The sequence below is a fragment of the Camelina sativa genome, chromosome 16 (assembly GCF_030686135.1).
Source record: "Camelina sativa cultivar CO46 ecotype springtype chromosome 16, ASM3068613v1".
Taxonomy (NCBI): Eukaryota; Viridiplantae; Streptophyta; class Magnoliopsida; order Brassicales; family Brassicaceae; genus Camelina; species Camelina sativa.
This window is the reverse complement of record NC_141895.1, coordinates 4,224,548-4,243,554: the sequence shown is the minus strand read 5'-3', so window position 1 is coordinate 4,243,554 and position 19,007 is coordinate 4,224,548. Positions and strand designations below refer to the sequence as shown.

Here is a 19,007-nt window from a genome sequence, read left to right as displayed (position 1 = left end):
CCCAATGATTTTTTCAGTGCAATTACTATTATGCAGTTTGACTTAAGCAGGTGAAGTGGAAAATGAATAAATTGTTAACAGGTCTCTTATCTTTTAGATTTGGATGGAATAATAAATACATCCGTGTAAGTCTATATTACAGGATACCACACCACCACATCATATAGTACCTCCCCAAAATTCAAAATAAAAATGTTCTCCTACACGGAGTTGACATGTTTGAAATAATAACAGATCTAATATGTGAATGTACGTCTATATGCTACTGTAGTTGTCATAATTAAGTTTACGCTGAAATAAAATAAAGAGTTGAAAAGAACGAACAACCATATAAAAAGATAGTTATATTTGCTGCGAAGAATAAGGTTGTTGTGTATATATATTGTTCATTGAGAATTTATGAGTCGAAATGACCTTACAAATGGGCCATAGGCTTTAGAACTGAAGCTCTCATGGCCAAACCAAGCTAATTTTTACTTTATTTGCCATACCTACAATTTATATTTAAAACAAAAAACTTTCAAAACCTTGTGATATTTTTCGGCAATCTATGGCAGTGGATCGAAGTTCAAAGATATTAGATGTGCATGGTTATCCGAAATGCTATTCTACAAGTCGTCGGCTATGGGCGTTTTTTGGTCTGTTCAAGTATCTCAGTCAACTCGAATACTCGATGCATTTTTTGAAGTCCTTAATCTTTTTATTTGTTGTCAACAAGTGCTTAATTAATTTATTATACGTGTTATTTGTCAATTAGGGAGTAGCGCTCGTATTATTAAGATGAACAGAAAATATATTTATTGTAAAAGAGGGGGAGAGACGCGTGAGGAGGTCTCATCTGGCACGTGCGTCAATTTTGTTTTTAACGTCCTTTTGCCGACAGTTTCACTCTGTGATTCGTCCTAGTCGTACACACTCGTACCCAGAGAGACAGACCTGTACCTTTTTTTTTTTTTTTTCACTTTTCTCTTATAGTATTTTTTCATTAGGAATCTCAAACTCCTAGTGAATTTTGTACTAGAAATATGTATATATATATTTCTGTATATATGGTAATTTCCCCACATAATTTAAAAAATTTCCTGATATTTTAATTTTTTTTTATAATATATAGTATAAAAATGTCACTAGTAAGATATTAAGTTATATAAATATAGAAAAGAGTAACGTATGAATAAATAAAGTAGGGTCCAATAAGAGGAAGCATTGACTTGGAAGCATATGAGACAGTCGATAGGCCCAACAGCCCATCGCCAGCTGGATTCCCCCAAATGTCACGTGACCTCCCTCCCCCATCTCTCTTCACTATCTCCTTCCTTCCCACGTGATCCTTCCTCCTTCTTCTTCTTCCTCAGACAAGGAACGAAGCCTTCTCCGATTATGCTCTGTGTCCCCATTGTTATCTCCGGTATTATCGATTCTCCTCCTCTCCGATCCCATTTATCTTTTCACATTTTTTTTCTTTCTATTTTGATCTTTTTATTATAAGATTGCTTTTTTTTTTTTTTTTTTTGATTGAATCATACGGATGCGTTTTTCTCGGTCATTGAATTTGTTATCTGTAATGTGGGTTTGATGAATATGAGGGTTTCGTTAGTGCTCTCTCGTTTGTTATAGAGTTAAGCGTTTTCAAGAGAAAATTTTTGGAGTGTCCTTTGTAATTTGGCATTTGTGTTGTCGTTGGCTCTTTGATGTGAAATGAATGTGTCATACAGCTAGAATTAGGTTTAAATTTTTGTACCTTTTTGTGCGGGTTTGAGGTAAATGTCGAATCTTTTATTTGATATTTAAGTCTTGTGGGCCAATTTTAAACGAATTGATGACATAAAGTTTTTGCTTTTATGACTACAGTGTGTTCTGAGAGTCTTGGTTTTGCTTGCTCGTTTTAACCAATCTTAGTTGAGGCAAAATTACAAACCTCGTTTTACCCATGTTCTTTGCTGTCTTAACAGATTTCACATTTTCAGCTAATTTCTCTGTCTAACAAAAGGTTACATGTCTTTTTCTCATTTAGTGCAGAAAACAAGAGCAGATGGGTCAGATTCTACACCAATCAAAGTATTGTTCTCGATTTAGAAAGCCTCTTATGGGGTAAGAGATGGTGAAGGAAGAAAACTTTGATACCAAAACAAAATAAAATAATATACCGAATTATCTGAGAGAGAGATGGAAGAGAGACGAGATGAATCATCAAGTCCTACACAGCAGGGATCTTCTTCAAGTGCTGCTGCTACATGTTGGCCTTCAGAACTTGCTGAAAAGGTTAAGTCGCTTTCTTTTGAACCTCAAGGTGAAGCTTTGAGTAAGGGTTCCCCCAGAAGTGTTGAGCAGGATTGCTCTCCTGGTCAGAGAGCATCACAGCATCTTTGGGATACCGGAATGCTCTCTGAACCTATTCCTAATGGCTTCTACTCAGTTGTTCCGGTGAGCGATATTTTCGTTTTCAGATTTTTTTTTTCTTCTTTTCTTCGCTTGTGTTCTTGTCTTATGGAACGCTGGCTTTCCTACCTTTGGGGATCTCTCTTAGTAGGAAGATACAGTTTCTGATGTAAATTTTTGCTCCAGGATAAGAGAGTAAAGGAACTATATAATAGACTACCTACTCCGAGTGAGCTTCATGCTTTGGGAGAGGAAGGTGTCAGAATTGAAGTTATTCTTGTTGATTTTCAAAAAGATAAGAAGCTCGCAATGCTAAAACAATTGATCACTACACTTGTCAGCGGCTCAAATCCTGCTTTGGTGATCAAGAAAATAGCTGGAACGGTAGGAATTCTGTAATGAATCTTCCCTCTTTGTCACAGTTCCGCATTGCATACTCTCGTAGTTGGGCATTTATTTCTTAAACTGTGTCCATTGTTATGTTTTATTGCACTCTCTGCCAGTGATTTTCTCTAAATTTATTTCTTGCTCTGGATATACTGTTACCTCAATTTCTGTTTTTATTAATAAGGAAAGGGGAGTTGATGCCATCATGCAATTGTTTTAGCAACAGTGAGATATATTCATTTGTGGCTCTGGTTGGAAGTTGATGGAAAGTTCTATGTTTGTTAGTGCCCTTTTACCTATAAAATTCATTCTCCTCAAACAGGTATCTGACTTTTACAAACGTCCAACACTGGAAAGCCCTTCAAAACTTGCTCTAGAGGAAAATGCGTTCTTGTTTGAAAACCATGGTGCTCAGTTGCTTGGCCAAATTAAGCGTGGTTGTTGTCGAGCTCGAGCAATTTTGTTCAAAGTTTTAGCTGATACTGTAGGACTCGAAAGTCGGCTGGTGGTGGTAAGCCTTAGTTTCTGATAATTTATTTTTTTTGCTTTCTTTAGCTGCTTGTTTGAATATGTTGCAAAAAGAAAATTTGCAGATGATTGGATATAATGCTATATGTCTTTTACAACTCAACTCAGTTTCCCTTTTGATTCACATGAGCAGGGTCTGCCTAGTGATGGGACTGTGGATTGCATGGACTCTAGCAAACACATGTCTGTTATAGTTGTGCTGAATTCCGTTGAACTACTTGTTGATCTAATTCGGTTTCCTGGTCAGTTGGTACCACGATCAGCCAAGGCAATTTTCATGTCACATATCTCACCTGCTGGAGAGAGTGATTCTGCAGAAAACGACTCTTGTGACTCACCTCTGGAGCCAAATAGTCCTTTATATGAGAGAAGAGATCCTGAGAGGTCGGCTTCCGTTGTGTGATTTTCTTTCTAAAACATATTACAGTAAGATCATTCTAGAATGTCTCTTGTGATAAGCTTTCCCTGGAGTGATAAATCGTTTCCTATGCTACAGTACAGAAAAGGATGAAAATCTTCAATTTCACCGGAAGTTAGAAGGATATCCAAATGCATCCGGTTCATCACTGCGTAATTTGATGCTCAGACCTGCTATTGAAAGGAAATTGAGGTAACTATTATGACAAGTTGTATAATGGAATCAGTACAATGATTGATATAATAGAAATGTGCTTTTCTTCCTTCAGCAACACCTCACACAGTGAACCAAATATTGCCACTGTATTCTGGAGACGTAGCCGCAGAAAAGTGATTGCTGAACAGAGAACAGCTAGCTCAAGGTATTTTCCGGCATTTTAGTTGCTTTTATATTTAAATCTCCTTATAAAAATGTCTCCGAGCCTTTGTGATTAGCGATTCTGTATGAGTTTTATTAAGTGTGTCTTTAGAGAGATTACCCAACTGATTGTTTTCTCTATACCCAACTGATGAAAGTTGGCCATTTGTTACATTTGCAGCCCAGAACACCCATCTATGCGATCACGTGGACGATCAATATTGAGTGCTGGCAGAAATTCATATAGGGATTACGCTGGTGATGCATCTCCTTCAAGGTAGCTCATTCTTATGGTAGTACATGCCGATTTTTTTACAGAATCGATCAATCTTTGCTGGATTTTTCATATCTTATATGTTAAAATCAGCTAAAGGATCAGTATTAGTCTGTCTTTCACTCCAATGCTGTGATATTAATATTTACAAATCTTGCATTGTTTGTCAGTATTCTGATCTGATTCTCACTAGATGCCTACACAATATGTATATTTCATTGGCTATGTAAGCAATTTTTAATATTATCTAGCTTTCAAACAGTTCATCCACATCAGAAATTCGTAAAACTAGACGGCGAAGTTTTAGGATCACACCAGAGATTGGGGATGACATTGCAAGGTTGGTATTATTATCCATGTGCATTGTTTCTTTTTTCATCGTTTAGCAGCATTTGTGTCAGTACCAGCTTGCATATTGAAGGCTCTATATTGAAGTTTATTTTTGTCAATCTAAGTTGGTCAAGTATTATGGAAATTTTGGCATGAGTTATTTAAAATGCAAAACTGCAATCACCAAAGTCTAAAATGCTTAGGTTTACAGATGGTTATATGATGGCCATGGATCTATATACTTACCCTCATAGTCATAAAAGCTTTGTGATAATGGTACTGAGAATCGTGAGAAAGAACTCATAAGGAATTAGCTGTGATTTTATGATTTGCTTGTGTATTGACTCTGATGTTTCAAATTATTGAAGCGCTGTACGAGAAATGTATGAGAAATCAAAGCAAAACCGTCTCTTGCATGGCCGAGAGGATGAAAACAGTTCAGGTATCGATAACAATGTAAGTTTGGGCTCTGATATCCATAAATTTTTCCCATTGTTTAACCGGTCTAAAGTTCTGAGTTGCTCCAGAGGGTCTCGGCACAAGATATTGAATCTATGAGCTCGTACCTCTAAATTTCTTGTGATTCTGGTTTGTGTTTTCTCAGGTGTCCGGTCTACATCTTGATGATGAGTTAAATTCTAAGAAGACAATGTCATTGCCGTCATCTCCCCATGCTTACAGGTGTCAAACATTTGGACGAAGAGGGCCTTCAGAATTTGCGGTCAAGGATACATGGAATAAAGTGGTTGAGTCTTCCACATTGCAGAATCAGCCTTTATTACCCTATCAAGAATGGGACATTGACTTCTCAGAGTTGACTGTTGGAACTCGGGTGGGAATAGGTAAGCTACTCCAAATTTACTACTACCTTTAGAAAATGTAGTTAAGCAAGTGTAAGTCTTTTTGACTAGCCAATTAGTGTTAATCACGGATCCCTAAAATTTGATGTTTATGTCATAAAGAAATAGCATAAGAAAAGACAATTTTCTGACCAAAGAAAATAACAGAAAGACGGTTTATCTAGATAAAAAAACAATTTCTTAGTTGTAGCAAAAAACTTGTAGTATCTAAACAGTTGATCTTTATAATCTAATATATACTGTAAAGGTCACAGGGAATTATTGTGCCATATTTAAAAAAAATCTGTAATCTTTTGAGATATCCAATAGGTAATACAGCAAAAGATGCCTGTATTCTTGCCTTCACACAAGAGTGTTGTGTGCAAATATTCTTTTAATCACGGACACATGATTCTTCTGTAAACTAACTATAGATAAATGAGGTATGAGGCTTATCTTGTATGCCATGTCCAACATTTTTTGCAAATCCACATCTCTGTTATATTGATTCTCTGTTTGTCCATATTAACTAAACCTCATGTAAAGAAACATTGTCTTATATTTTGTATCTAGGATTTTTTGGTGAAGTTTTTCGCGGAGTATGGAATGGGACAGATGTTGCAATAAAATTGTTTCTGGAGCAAGATCTTACTGCCGAAAACATGGAAGATTTCTGCAATGAGATATCAATTCTCAGGTATCTTGTTACCAAATCCTTGTTCATTCTTGGATCAATCCCTTTGTACATCTACTAATAATTTTGCATGTTTTCCCTGGCAACTGCCGTTCTCTCTATAGCCGTGTTCGCCACCCAAATGGTGATTTTCTTTTCCTTACGCCCCCTCGCTTTTTCTCTTGTCATCGTTATCAAGTAATTATCAAATAAGTTGACTCGTGATCTATGTTACTGCAGTTGTATTATTTCTGGGTGCATGCACAAAACCACCACGCTTATCCATGATCACGGAATACATGGAGCTGGGATCTTTGTATTATTTGATCCATATGAGTGGTCAAAAGAAGAAACTTAGCTGGCACAGAAGGCTCAGGATGTTAAGAGACATCTGCAGGTACATAGCTTGCATCAATTTGCTTTGTTCCTTGTTTGCCTTTGATGTTCATGAAAGTGTGGATCATGGTATGTCAGTCTCTGAGGATTAACAGAATTTGCATACAGAACGCATGAACTATGATATATTTTAGGGTGCACAACTTACTACTTGTGGCTTCTGTCATCTTTCTTTTAGTTATCAGTTCCTTATTAAGTATTATTATATCTTAGTGGAGTGAGCAAACATGAATGACTTCCACTGAAGAAAGACAGGCTCAGTGACACTCTTTTACATGAGAAACAGGGATCAAGTCACATAATTTTTTTTGTTCTGTGATTCCTTGCATAACTCCCTTGATTATCTCATGTTGTTTTGTATTTCTTATGGGATGCTTAAAGGGGTTTGATGTGCATACACCGGATGAAGATAGTACACCGTGACCTAAAAAGTGCCAACTGTCTAGTGGACAAACATTGGACAGTCAAGATATGTGATTTTGGGCTCTCAAGAATAATGACTGATGAAAACATGAAGGACACTTCATCTGCTGGCACACCAGAGTGGATGGCTCCAGAACTCATTCGCAACAAACCTTTTACAGAGAAATGTGATATCTTTAGTCTTGGGGTCATAATGTGGGAACTTTCTACTTTACGTAAACCATGGGAAGGAGTTCCACCTGAGAAGGTATAATATGCTGTACCATATGTCTATTCTCTCATTCACCACTTTGTTCAGGGTAAATAATTTCATTTGTTTGAAATGTGAATTTGATTACTGATAGAATGTTGTCTCTTAGGTTGTCTTTGCTGTTGCGCATGAAGGGTCACGTTTGGAGATTCCGGAAGGTCCACTCAGCAAATTAATTGCAGGTTTAATGTTGTTGAAGACCATGTTTCTGAACTTTAATCGATCTTTTTGTTTATTCTCTCATGTTTCTCAACTGCTACAGTCTGAGTAAAGTTAACCACCATATATCTATTCTCTACAGATTGTTGGGCAGAGCCTGAAGAACGCCCAAACTGTGAAGAGATACTAAGAGGCTTGCTCGATTGTGAGTACACGCTGTGCTAACACCAATTCTTTTTCGGGGATAATGAACTGAAGATGTTTTGGCTCAAAAAGCAGCCCAGCTTCTTTATAAATCACTGCGCTTAAATTATCAACCGGAGTGGCATAACTCTAAAGATGAAGGGAACTTAGAGGATGCTAAAATGAGAGAAATTCATAGTTCAGTGTGGATAGCTGTGGAACAGGCAGAGGCACCAAATGTAGGACAGAAACAAGCATGTCTTTAAGCTGCCTCTGGTTTGATGCATGGTCTCACAGGCAGTGAGTTTTATTTTTGTTGGTTCTTGGAGAGCATTTTGGTCTATTTGTAAGAAAATATATACACTATTCTTTGTTTTGAAAAAATAAAGAGGTCTTGATTTGTATTGTCTACTCTTGTTTCACCGACTCTCGTGTTCAAGCATTCGATAATCCGTCTTTATGGACTCACATATGTACCACTAAATCTTTATATTACATATATAAGAGTTTACAAAACGTACAAATGAGTAAAATATACACATAACATAAGAGTTTACTTTGTTGCACAAAAATAACAACATAAGAGTTTACTTGTAGTTATTTTTAATTAAATGGAGTATTATTCTTTTCAAAAAAATATATATTATTAACAGTATCTATATTATGATGAAACTTTTGTTTTTATGTTGTTAACTTGTTATGCTTCAAACAAAATCTGAGATATGATCGGGTCAATTATCCAGTATAATGATAAAGATATTGGTCGGCAAGCACTATCAGCTCCAGTTTCAGTTTGTAAGTGTTGGAAGACGTGAACCCATGTCAAATGGAATATTTACGACTTAGACCAATTAATAAGAAATTAGCCTTCATCTTCATTATTTTTTTATTTAATTTATCTATACGTTGAATTTTTTTAATCTTAAAAATGTAATTACAATAAACTAGTAAATTGTACAGTATTTCTAATTTAATGAAAAAACTGTGGCAGCAGAGCTTTTTTTTTTTCTTGTTCTTGCAAATAGTAAAACCATGTTTTATGCTCGCTTCGAAGCTGTTTTTTTCTTTTGATAATTTCCAGGAAAGAGTTTAGATTTGTCCTTTATGTTTTCAGTCAAACGATTTTTAAAAAAAAGAAGATTAGAATAGAGGACTCATTTTTTTCCTGTAGGATAAACATAAAAAAGGCAATATCAAAGTGAAATCAAATCTTAATGGGATCCACGTTAATTTGATTGCTAGTTAATTCCAATGCACTCATTCTTAATCATTAGGGCCGATAGGGGTGTAAACGTACAGTTTGATTCTTTGGTTTATTATACAGTACTTAATAATCTCTTGGTGTTTAAGGTCATAAATATACATATTTAATATTTTAGATGATTGGATCCTTTAATTCTTTACTTGACATAAAGTTATATCAAACCAAATTCAAATGACTTACGTTTAAAAGTGTGAGCATGTTAAACCATTGATCTCAAAGACAAGATCCAACACCAACACCAACGCATCGCAAAGTAATTAATTATATTTGTATATATTATAGTATTCGTAATAACAGGGCATTTTACTCGATTAAATTTTGATTTAAAATTTAAATTATTGGAATACTTTATAGTTGTATCTGATTACATCATGATAAGCACTTTATATAATTAGGCCTTACAGTTGTTACATTAGTAAACAACGAAATGATTAACTTATTTTATATTGGATAAAATATAAAGTTCATAGATACCGTTGACCATTAGTTTAAGTCCTAAAATTATACTATCCTAAAATAATTAAGAGAAAACAAAAATCATAAATTCAAACTTGGCTTCTCCGGTTAAGTTCTACTCCTCCTCCTCTGTTTCTACTTCTTCTTCTCTCTCTCTATAACTTCCTCCTCCGCCCTAACTGTTTACTTGTTGAAGAAGATTGTTATTCACATGCATCCTTTTTGTTGTGTCTCTACTGTCTCTGACCACTCCCCTTCCACGCAGTTGCCGGAGCAACCTTCCTTCTCTATGTACGCCGAGACTCCTTTCGGTTCCGCGAGATCTCAACCGGTTATAACCCGGTCTGCCTCGCAACGTTATAATAACCATCCAAGTCAATCTAACCACCATCATCATCTCCTCCACAGTCTCTCTTTTAACCACCAAAACGTCTTTGTCTCCGATCACCAGGTACTACTTGCCTTACCTCCAGCGGCAAGGGAAGCACCGGTTGATGTTAAGATCAACGATATCGCCGGGAACTCAATATCCGGGATATTGTACAAATGGGTGAACTATGGGAAAGGATGGAGACCACGATGGTTTGTTTTACAAGATGGAGTGCTATCATATTATAAGATCCATGGACCTGATAAGATCGTTGTTGTTCGTGAGACTGAGAAAGGTTCAAGAGTGATCGGAGACGAGTCCACCCGTATGATCTCCAGAAATAACCGTCATGCCGGCTCTAGCGCCAACCACCAACTCCGACGCAAGCCATTCGGCGAAGTCCATCTTAAGGTATGACTACACCATCTATGCAGTTTTAATGATATATAAATAGTGCCACAATTTGATTATGTACTCTGTATAGGTTTCATCAATACGGGAGAGTAGATCAGATGATAAGAGGTTTTCAATATTTACCGGAACCAAGAGGCTTCACTTACGTGCAGAGACGAGAGAAGACAGAACAGCTTGGATGGAGGCGTTGCAAGCTGTCAAAAATATGTTTCCAAGAATGTCTAACTGCGAGTTGATGGCACCGACCAACAGCTTAGACATCTCTATAGAGAAGCTTAGATTGCGATTGGTTGAGGAAGGAGTGAGTGAGTCAGCCATTCAAGACTGCGAGCAAATCACGAGGTCTGAGTTCTCAGCAGTTCAGAGCCAGCTTTTGCTTCTTAAACAAAAGCAATGGCTTCTCATTGATACACTCAGGCAACTAGAGGTATTTATAACGTTTCCAAACATTCCTATATATGTGTCTTAAAACTCTTTTAAGAAATTGATGTCTCTCTGTATCATTGTCTAGACAGAAAAAGTAGATCTCGAGAACACGGTTGTAGATGAGACTCAACGACAAGGTGACAACGGAGACTCAGGTGACTTAAGACACAAGAAGCCTTTTCTTTACTACAACATGTTTCTATCTTGAGCTGATGTTTACTTTATTCCTTCTATTTTGAAAGGAACTATTAGTGAATCCGAAGATGATAATGCACAATTTGATGAGGCTGAGGAAGAAATTGATACGTGTGACTCTCTTTCTTCAAGTTCATTCAAAAGTATTGGATCCGCTTTCCGTACATCATTCTCCTCAGATGATGATGGACTCAAACTCAATAATGGTTTTGAGTCAGAAGATGATGATCTTGATCCTTCTATCAAGTCTATTGGATTTAACTATCCCCACGTCAAACGACGAAAGAGATTACCTGATCCGGTTGAAAAAGAGAAGAGTGTTAGCCTTTGGTCAATGATCAAAGACAACATTGGCAAGGATCTCACAAAAGTTTGTCTTCCTGTTTACTTCAACGAGCCACTATCTTCTCTACAGAAATGCTTTGAGGATTTGGAGTATTCATATCTTCTTGATCAAGCATCTGAATGGGGGAAAAAGGTATAATAAGAATCTGTAGATGAGCAAATATTACTTGGATTCATTCTTTTATGGTAGTCTCATGGTTTTACCAACATCAAATGAACCTTCTCAGGGCGATAACCTGATGAGGATTCTGAATGCAGCTGCCTTTGCTGTATCTGGTTATGCATCAACGGAAGGAAGAATTTGCAAACCTTTTAATCCAATGTTAGGGGAAACATACGAGGCTGACTATCCTGATAAAGGCCTTCGATTTTTCTCTGAAAAGGTTTTGTTTCTTTTATATGAACAGCTTCACTTATTAAATTTTGGTGAAGATAAAAATATACATAACATTTCTCTTGTTAATTTTGTTCTTAGTTGAGTCATCATCCTATGATTGTGGCATGCCATTTATACATAACACTCTCTTGTGAAATTTGTTGTTAGGTGAGTCATCATCCTATGATTGTGGCATGCCATTGTGATGGAACCGGATGGAAATTTTGGGGAGATAGCAACTTGAAAAGCAAGTTTTGGGGTCGATCAATTCAGCTAGATCCTATTGGTTTGTTGACTTTGAAATTTGATGATGGTGAAACTCTCCAGTGGAGTAAGGTATGAATCTTTATAGATAGAAAAAAAAATATATGTGCATGATATGTAATGCTTATACACTTATGCTCAAAATATAGGTGACTACATCAATATACAATCTCATACTCGGTAAACTGTATTGTGATCACTACGGAACAATGCGGATAGAAGGTAACGGTGAATACTCATGTAAACTTAAATTCAAGGAACAGTCCATGATCGATAGAAATCCACATCAAGTTCAAGGTGTAGTAGAAGACAAAAATGGGAAAACAGTGGCTAAGTTGTTTGGGAAATGGGATGAGAGTATGCACTATGTGTTGGTGAATCAAGGAAAGGTGAGTGAATCTCATCTTCTGTGGAAACGAAACAAACCTTCCGAAAACCCGACAAAGTATAATCTAACAAGGTTTGGGATCACGTTGAACGAGCTCACGCCTGGTTTAAAGGAGAAGTTGCCACCAACAGATTCAAGACTTAGACCGGACCAGAGGTATTTGGAGAAGGGAGAGTTTGAAATGGGAAACGCGGAGAAGTTGAGGTTGGAACAGAGACAAAGACAAGCGAGAGAGATGCAAGAGAGAGGTTGGAAACCAAAGTGGTTTAGAAAAGAGAAAGGAAGTGAGACTTACAAATACAATGGAGGTTATTGGGAAGCTCGAGATTCTGGTCGTTGGGATGATTGTCCTGACATCTTTGGTCAAGTTCACCAATCCATTAAGTAAACGAGACCTACAAAACTCCATTTATCTTCATCACGAAATATATATTTCCATTTTTGTATGTTTGTTGTTTTTGTTGTTTCTAGCGTTCTTCATGGGTATAATTCTTTACATACCATTTTTTTCCTTCTGTCAAGGAGTTTGTGATGGAAAACAACTAATTTCTCCTTAGATTTTCTTGATGTCCCTTGACAAAAAAACAAAAGGGCTGTTATTGGAGAGGTGATTTCTAAATCCATATGGAATTGTAAATTTTAAAAATCTGAACAGATGGATTTTGAAATAACATGTTTTATCCTTGGATTTGAATCTTTCTATTTTACATTTTCAAATCCATTCAAATCCAAATAAAACATAATGTGGATTTTGAAATCCAAAAACAAATCATTAAATAAATAACATGAGATTTTAACAAGTATTTGTAAATCATAGAACCAATAACACATAATTTTGATAAGTATTTTAAAAGGGATTATCACGTTTTAAACCTTCAAATTGCTACTGAGTAGCACTTTAAACCTCGAGAGAATTTCACTAACCTTATAAACTTTTAAAATGAATTTACTAACACTTTAAACCTTTAAAATAATTTTACTAACACTTTAAACCTTAAAACTAACTTTCATTTTTGTACCGACATAAAAAATAAGGAATAATAATATTCGTCAACGCGAAATAGTTAAACTATGTTGGTTTAATTTAAATTTTAATTAGTTTTAGTTTTTATAAATAAATAAAAAGATAAAATAATAAATTTGTGTTCATCTTCATTGTAGTCAAAACGTTTACGACGTTACTCTTCACATTATTAATCCTTTTAATAAATGCCTCTCTACTGGATTCTGATTCAAATCGATTGACTTCTCATTGGAAACCAATGAATCTTCTAAATATATTGTCGTCTTCAATTTTACATTGTCAAATGTTTTAACCTTACCTCTGATTCTTAATGTTTTTTTGATTTGATGTATTTTTAATTTTTTTTTTTATCAATCGTCATAAATAATTAAATTAAATTAAATTAATTAAACAAGTATTTAAATCAAACCAGCATAGTTTAACTATTTCACGTTGACATATATTACTGTTCTGTCATCTTTCGTGGCGGTATAAACATGAAAGTTAGTTTTAAGGTTTAAAGTGTTAGTGAAATCATTTTAAAGGTTTATAGTGTTAGTGAAAATATCTCAAGGTTCAAAGTGCTACTCAATGACACTTTGAAAGTTTAAAACGTGATTTTTCCTATTTTAAAATCAATGATTGAATAACACATGATTTTTGTTTGGATTTCCAAATCCATTAAAATCATATATCCAATAAGCCCTTCAAAAAGAAAGATTCTTGTTAAATGAAATAAATAGTCTAAAGAATGTGTATGTGCTTAGGCTTATTCAAAGTGTGCATAAAGTGAACAGTCAAATTGATTATTCACAAAATAACCTTCCACTTTTTTTATTTTTTATTTGCTAATAATTAACCTGAAGTGTGACGGGTGTCTAATATCATCATATTTCATGTTCAATTTTCAGAAAATGCTGTATTAAATAATATCATTTTTTCTTAAGCATAATAAAGCGCACTTTAATCAGAAAGTACTGGCCAGAATTTTATAAATGGCTGCCTACCTAATAAATTAGATATTGGTGCTGTTCGTTTCATTGTCGCAAGCGGCAGCGGCAGCGGTAGCGTCTGCGGCTGCGGTAAACATTATCGCAGGTTGTTGTTCGTTTTGTTGCCGCTACCGCTGCCGCTGCCGCTGCCGCTACCGCATGAAATATGTTCGTTTTGCTATTGTTACCGCTACCGCAGCCGCTATCGCTTGTTTTGTGTTCGTTTTATAGACGCTGCGGCAATTTTATATTTAATTCTTGTTTTATTTTTATAAATTTGTATAATTATATTTTGAATCAACAAAATATAATTTAAATATATTTACAACCATAAGAATGTTTATTTAGCTAGTAATAATTTTTTAATTAAATCAATAATTATAACAACATATTTTGTGATAAATTATAAGCTAAATTAAAAATATAAGTAAATTTTTTTAATAAGGTAAACGGCCTTGACCATATTCATTCGTGATGTTGTCACGCAAAGCTTCCATAGCTCTATCACCCGTCGGCTCATATGCAATATGTTCTTCTTCTTCTTCTTCTTCTTCTCCCTCTTCCTCTTCTTCTCCCTCTTCTCCTTCTTCTCCTTCTCTTTCTTCTTCTCCTTCATCACCATGATATCCTTCTGTACTTTGCCAATGTACAAAATCATGATCTTCCCTATGTGAATCTCGTATGAAGTTGTGTAGTGTCATCGTTGCTGTTACGAGTTTAATCCACTTAGTGACACCATATTTTGGATGCTTACGATCCAAAATCCTCCATTTTGCTTTCCACACTCCAAATGTCCTCTCAATCACAGATCGCAGACCTGAATGCTTTCTGTTGAACAATTCTCTTGCACTTACTGGTGGTCCTCCTCTAGCAAATTGACCAAGATGATATCGCAAACCACGATGTGGACCAAGATACCCTCTCCTTGTGGGATATCCAGAGTCAACAAGATAATACTTCCCACTAGGCGGATGTGGGAAAAAAGGTTCATACCTCGCACAATGAGTCAAGACCTTTGTATCATGTGCTCTACCAGGTACACCGACATATGCGTATATGAACTTCATATCAAAGTTACATATAGCAAGAACATTTATTGTTGGTTCTTGCTTTCTACCTTTATATGCTTCTGCAGATCGACTTGGAGGGCGAACCGGGATATGAGTTCCATCAAGTGCTCCAACACAATCTTTAAAAAATGGCCAATATCGATCATCATTCCTCAAAACAGGGTTTACTCTTGTAAATTCACCTTCTTGTGGCTTTAGTGTATCTGCTGCAAACTTGATGAGAGCACTCAAAACATCATCAACCTTCCTTTTCACTGTATCCAATGAACGTTGATATCTTGCAGCTATATCTCGGATAGTTTTATCCTGACCAACGACCTCAAGAAACATGGCAACAGATTCCTCAATGTAGACATTTTCAGACTCTTGTAATCCATATCGTGTAGTTAGCATCTTACATAAAGCCTCAAAAGTTCTTTGGTTCATTCGGAGAATGTCATAACATTGTGTATCTGATCCATGCATAAGTTGTTGGACATGACGCCATCCTGCTCCTCGATCTGTTCTATGACTTAATCTCTCTGCAGTAAGTGAATCAATCAAACCAAATTCATCATCATCATCACCATCATCATCACCTAACATCCATCTTCTAATCATCTGCAAAACCATATAAGAGTTGCCATAAATAAAGTGTGACCATATAAAAGTTTCCATAAATTTTGCATTAAAAACCATTTTAATCGTTCATAACACAACACATCAATGAAACCATTTAATCGTTCATAACACAACAAATCAATGCAAAATAAAGTGTGACCAAAAACCATTTTAATCGTTCATAATCGTTCATAACATGCAAGTCATGATCTGCTTCATAAACACTACAAATCATCTAGGTTCCTTCTAGTCATAAGCTCCAAAAAACTGATCTTATCTTCAGCACTAGTATAGGCTATAAAACCCCGCCTGGTTGCTTCATCTGCTAGAAGATGCTGAACTGCTGCTTTGTAAAATGAAGACCACATCCTAATTCCAGGCAATCCATTGAGTGTCTCTACTACACTCTCAACACTAGATGCATGCTCACGCTCCAACATCTGTTCTGCTATTCTATTCTTCTTCTCAAGAGCTTCAGTCCGTTTTACAACTGCTTCAATAGCCATATCTTTCTCCCTACGCCTTTTTTTTGCTCTTGAACTTCCAACTTGAGTTTGTGTCTGGGTTTGTGTTTGATTCTGTGTCTCTACCCTTGGCACTGACATATCTATGTCAACAGAATCAACTTCATCATCTTCATCTCCATCCACTGTAGAATTTAAACTAGCTTCTCCAGTTTGAGCGCTCCATCCTTCAGCTCCAGTTACTACTACCAAACGGAATTCGTTTTCATACATATCCATATTAGCAACCAGTTTGCTTCTATATTTTCTTGATGCAGGCCATTCCTATATAGCAAAAACAAAGGCGTGTAAGATACTGATCACATACAAAAAAATATGAAAACAAGAAACAGCCGTATATGTGAAAGGGATTTATAAAACCAGAGTTTATATAGAAGAATATACAAGTACCTCTATGCGTTGCTTCCACCAATCATCTGGCATATCCAACCTTCCCATATCATCAAACCGAACCTCAGGCCTATTATGAGTTAACGTTCTAAAGGTAGTGTATTTTTTCTTACATGAATCATACTTATTCTTAAAAGGGTTCCATTTCTTATATCCCCTCTTAAATGTCTCTTCGAACTTCATCATGATGTTATCTTTCCCCGTTTGATTCATTCCTGCACTTGTTCTATTTCCATTTTTTCTCTCATCCGCATAAAGTTTAAAGAATAACCGAGTTTCCTCATCGGTCCAAATCTAAAAAGATGCATAAAAAAAATCTGAAACCACAACCACTAAGATAAAAACTAAACACTAAGATAAAAACCAAAACACTTACTTCTTTAGACATCTTCTTTCTCAAAACACTTGAGCTGTAACCTGAAAAATCATCAAAAACCAAACAAACAAGTGTTAAACAAGTGTAAATACAACACGTTATACTGTTACTCCAGTAGGCAAGAGAATTATTAGAAGAATATACAAGTAATCATAAACACATGAAAATAAAAATTAAACAACAGATCATTGCATAGAAGAAACGGGTTCGTATAAAAGCAAATCATTAACAAGGGACTGAAAGTGTTTGTTTATTCAAAAAGCCAGAACCATTTACGTACACATCAGCCATTGCCAATAACATTAACAAAGGACTTAAGTTAAGGTACAACATTTCACAATCTAAACTAAAGCCACAAAAGTAAAGCTTTATGCTGAGGGACACACAACACAAGACTCGTTTACATCAAAACCAAACACTCGTTTATATAACAAAGAAGAGAGATCGAGACTTGAGCACTTGTATTTGAACCTATAAACCAAAGCAACCATCAATTTGATAACCTTTCATCTGAATAATTCTACTGTTAAAGTGCTAAGAATTCAAAAAGAAAAAAACAAATTTGCTCACAAACAAACACTGAGAGATCAAGACAAGACCAAAATAAACGAATTATTCAAATGTTCAAAAACCCATAATTCCAAAACCAGTTTTGTAACGAGTGAGCCGAGAGATTGGGAGATGGGGATAGAGAGAGAGAGAGTGAAGATAGAAATTGTACCTTTGGACTGAAATAGAGAAGAGAGAAGAGGATGAAATAGAGAAGCTGTTCACCAAGCTTTGGATTTGTATAGTAATTACCCAGAGAGATGGAGATGACGAAGCTTAGAGAAGAAGAAGAACCATGGTGGCGACGGAGAAGACGAGATAAGAGAGTTAATTTAGGGTTAGTTGTTTTGTAATTTTTTGAAGAAAACAAGGGTATATTTGTTATTTACTTCATATAACGCAACTTTTCAGTCTATGACGTTGAATTCAATCCGCGTCCAAAAAAATTAATCGCAGAACGCTGCGTCTGCCGCTGCGTCATGCCGCAACTATCGGCGGCGACCAAACGAACAGCTAAACTTGCGTCTGCCGCAGCCGCAACTACTTGCGGCGATCAAACGAACAGCCCCATTGATAAGACTAATCCTCTGTTTTTTTTTTTTCATTTTGTCCTCATGAGTATTTACATATTTATAGCTTAAACTTAAATATTATCTAGTTCATGAATATATAACATATACATATTTATAGCTTAAAATTTGATATCATTTACCAAATACAACATGGTTAACTAGATGATGATGGCAGTTGATAAAAACAGTTAACAAGATAAGTTTTATCGAAATTTTGTTTATCATCATTATCAATATTATATTATATTATACACGATATCTGAAGAAAATCACAATGTAATTGACACAAAACATGTGTAGCTCAAATCTAATCATGTATGTACTAACGATCAGGTTGTAAATGTACTTATGGCTGAATTTACACAGATGCTTATATAGATAATCACTGCTCTAGTAATGCTTCATCTTGTTTGCTTTGTTGTAATCTCTATCTAGGCTAGTGTAGCTCAAACCTGATCATGTACTAAATTGGCTATAATGTACTACAATTAGGTTGTAAATGTATTGATGGCTGAATTTTTCCTTTCATGTTTTTTACAAGTCCATAATGGCTGCTGTTAACCTTCAGGAAGTGAATTTCGAGGATCCTATGCTGCCTTCATCTTGACATCGACACAAAGACAGCTCACTCAGGATGAAGTGTTGTACATCTTTGAGGTGATTCTTTTCAGCCATGCACCTGATGTTAAGTTTCCTATCACGCCTCCAACTGCCATTCCTGAGAACCAGACTGGCTTCTACCAGTTTAATGTTGTAATCACCGTGGCAACAATATGTGGGATGTGTTGCTAGACGATCCACGTGGTGCTAGACGCAGTGTTGTGTCCTCTACCTGGG

At 35.8% G+C, this 19,007-nt stretch overlaps 3 protein-coding genes across 9 annotated transcripts; 2 read left to right on the top strand and 1 right to left on the bottom strand.

Moving 5' to 3' along the window:
• Positions 1 to 1,165: 1,165 nt before the first annotated feature.
• On the top strand, positions 1,166 to 8,005 carry LOC104749775 (serine/threonine-protein kinase CTR1). Of its 6 annotated transcripts, none has more exons than XM_087491241.1 (17): positions 1,166 to 1,408; positions 2,015 to 2,424; positions 2,566 to 2,763; positions 3,089 to 3,277; positions 3,428 to 3,678; positions 3,791 to 3,904; positions 3,981 to 4,073; positions 4,251 to 4,346; positions 4,606 to 4,683; positions 5,042 to 5,129; positions 5,278 to 5,515; positions 6,086 to 6,209; positions 6,311 to 6,330; positions 6,426 to 6,582; positions 6,963 to 7,251; positions 7,364 to 7,436; positions 7,556 to 8,005. In XM_087491241.1, the coding sequence occupies exons 2-17, from the start codon at positions 2,167 to 2,169 to the stop codon at positions 7,636 to 7,638; spliced, it is 2,349 nt and encodes a 782-aa protein (XP_087347367.1). In that variant the 5' UTR covers positions 1,166 to 1,408; positions 2,015 to 2,166; the 3' UTR covers positions 7,639 to 8,005. The 6 variants fall into 6 exon arrangements, 4 of the variants coding, with proteins under 4 accessions (XP_087347367.1, XP_010469773.2, XP_087347368.1 ...); XM_010471471.3 differs by having other exon boundaries at positions 1,214 to 1,408; positions 2,020 to 2,424; XR_015584308.1 differs by having other exon boundaries at positions 1,273 to 1,408; positions 2,020 to 2,424; positions 5,042 to 5,115.
• Positions 8,006 to 9,378: 1,373 nt separating this feature from the next.
• Positions 9,379 to 12,782, top strand: LOC104749774 (oxysterol-binding protein-related protein 1A-like). Its single transcript, XM_010471469.2, has 7 exons — positions 9,379 to 10,097; positions 10,171 to 10,527; positions 10,612 to 10,681; positions 10,769 to 11,199; positions 11,294 to 11,449; positions 11,611 to 11,778; positions 11,856 to 12,782. The coding sequence occupies exons 1-7, from the start codon at positions 9,528 to 9,530 to the stop codon at positions 12,480 to 12,482; spliced, it is 2,379 nt and encodes a 792-aa protein (XP_010469771.2). The 5' UTR covers positions 9,379 to 9,527; the 3' UTR covers positions 12,483 to 12,782.
• Positions 12,783 to 14,397: 1,615 nt separating this feature from the next.
• LOC104753371 (uncharacterized) lies at positions 14,398 to 17,952 on the bottom strand. Of its 2 annotated transcripts, XM_019238040.2 has the most exons (4): positions 17,771 to 17,952; positions 17,050 to 17,090; positions 16,674 to 16,967; positions 15,802 to 16,547 (listed from the first exon to the last, which is right to left on the bottom strand). In XM_019238040.2, exons 2-4 carry the CDS (start codon positions 17,059 to 17,061, stop codon positions 15,984 to 15,986), a joined length of 870 nt encoding a protein of 289 aa, XP_019093585.2. In that variant the 5' UTR covers positions 17,062 to 17,090; positions 17,771 to 17,952; the 3' UTR covers positions 15,802 to 15,983. The 2 variants fall into 2 exon arrangements, with proteins under 2 accessions (XP_087347366.1, XP_019093585.2); XM_087491240.1 differs by lacking the exons at positions 15,802 to 16,547; positions 16,674 to 16,967 and adding an exon at positions 14,398 to 15,759 and having other exon boundaries at positions 17,771 to 17,938.
• Between the last annotated feature and the right edge of the window lie 1,055 nt (positions 17,953 to 19,007).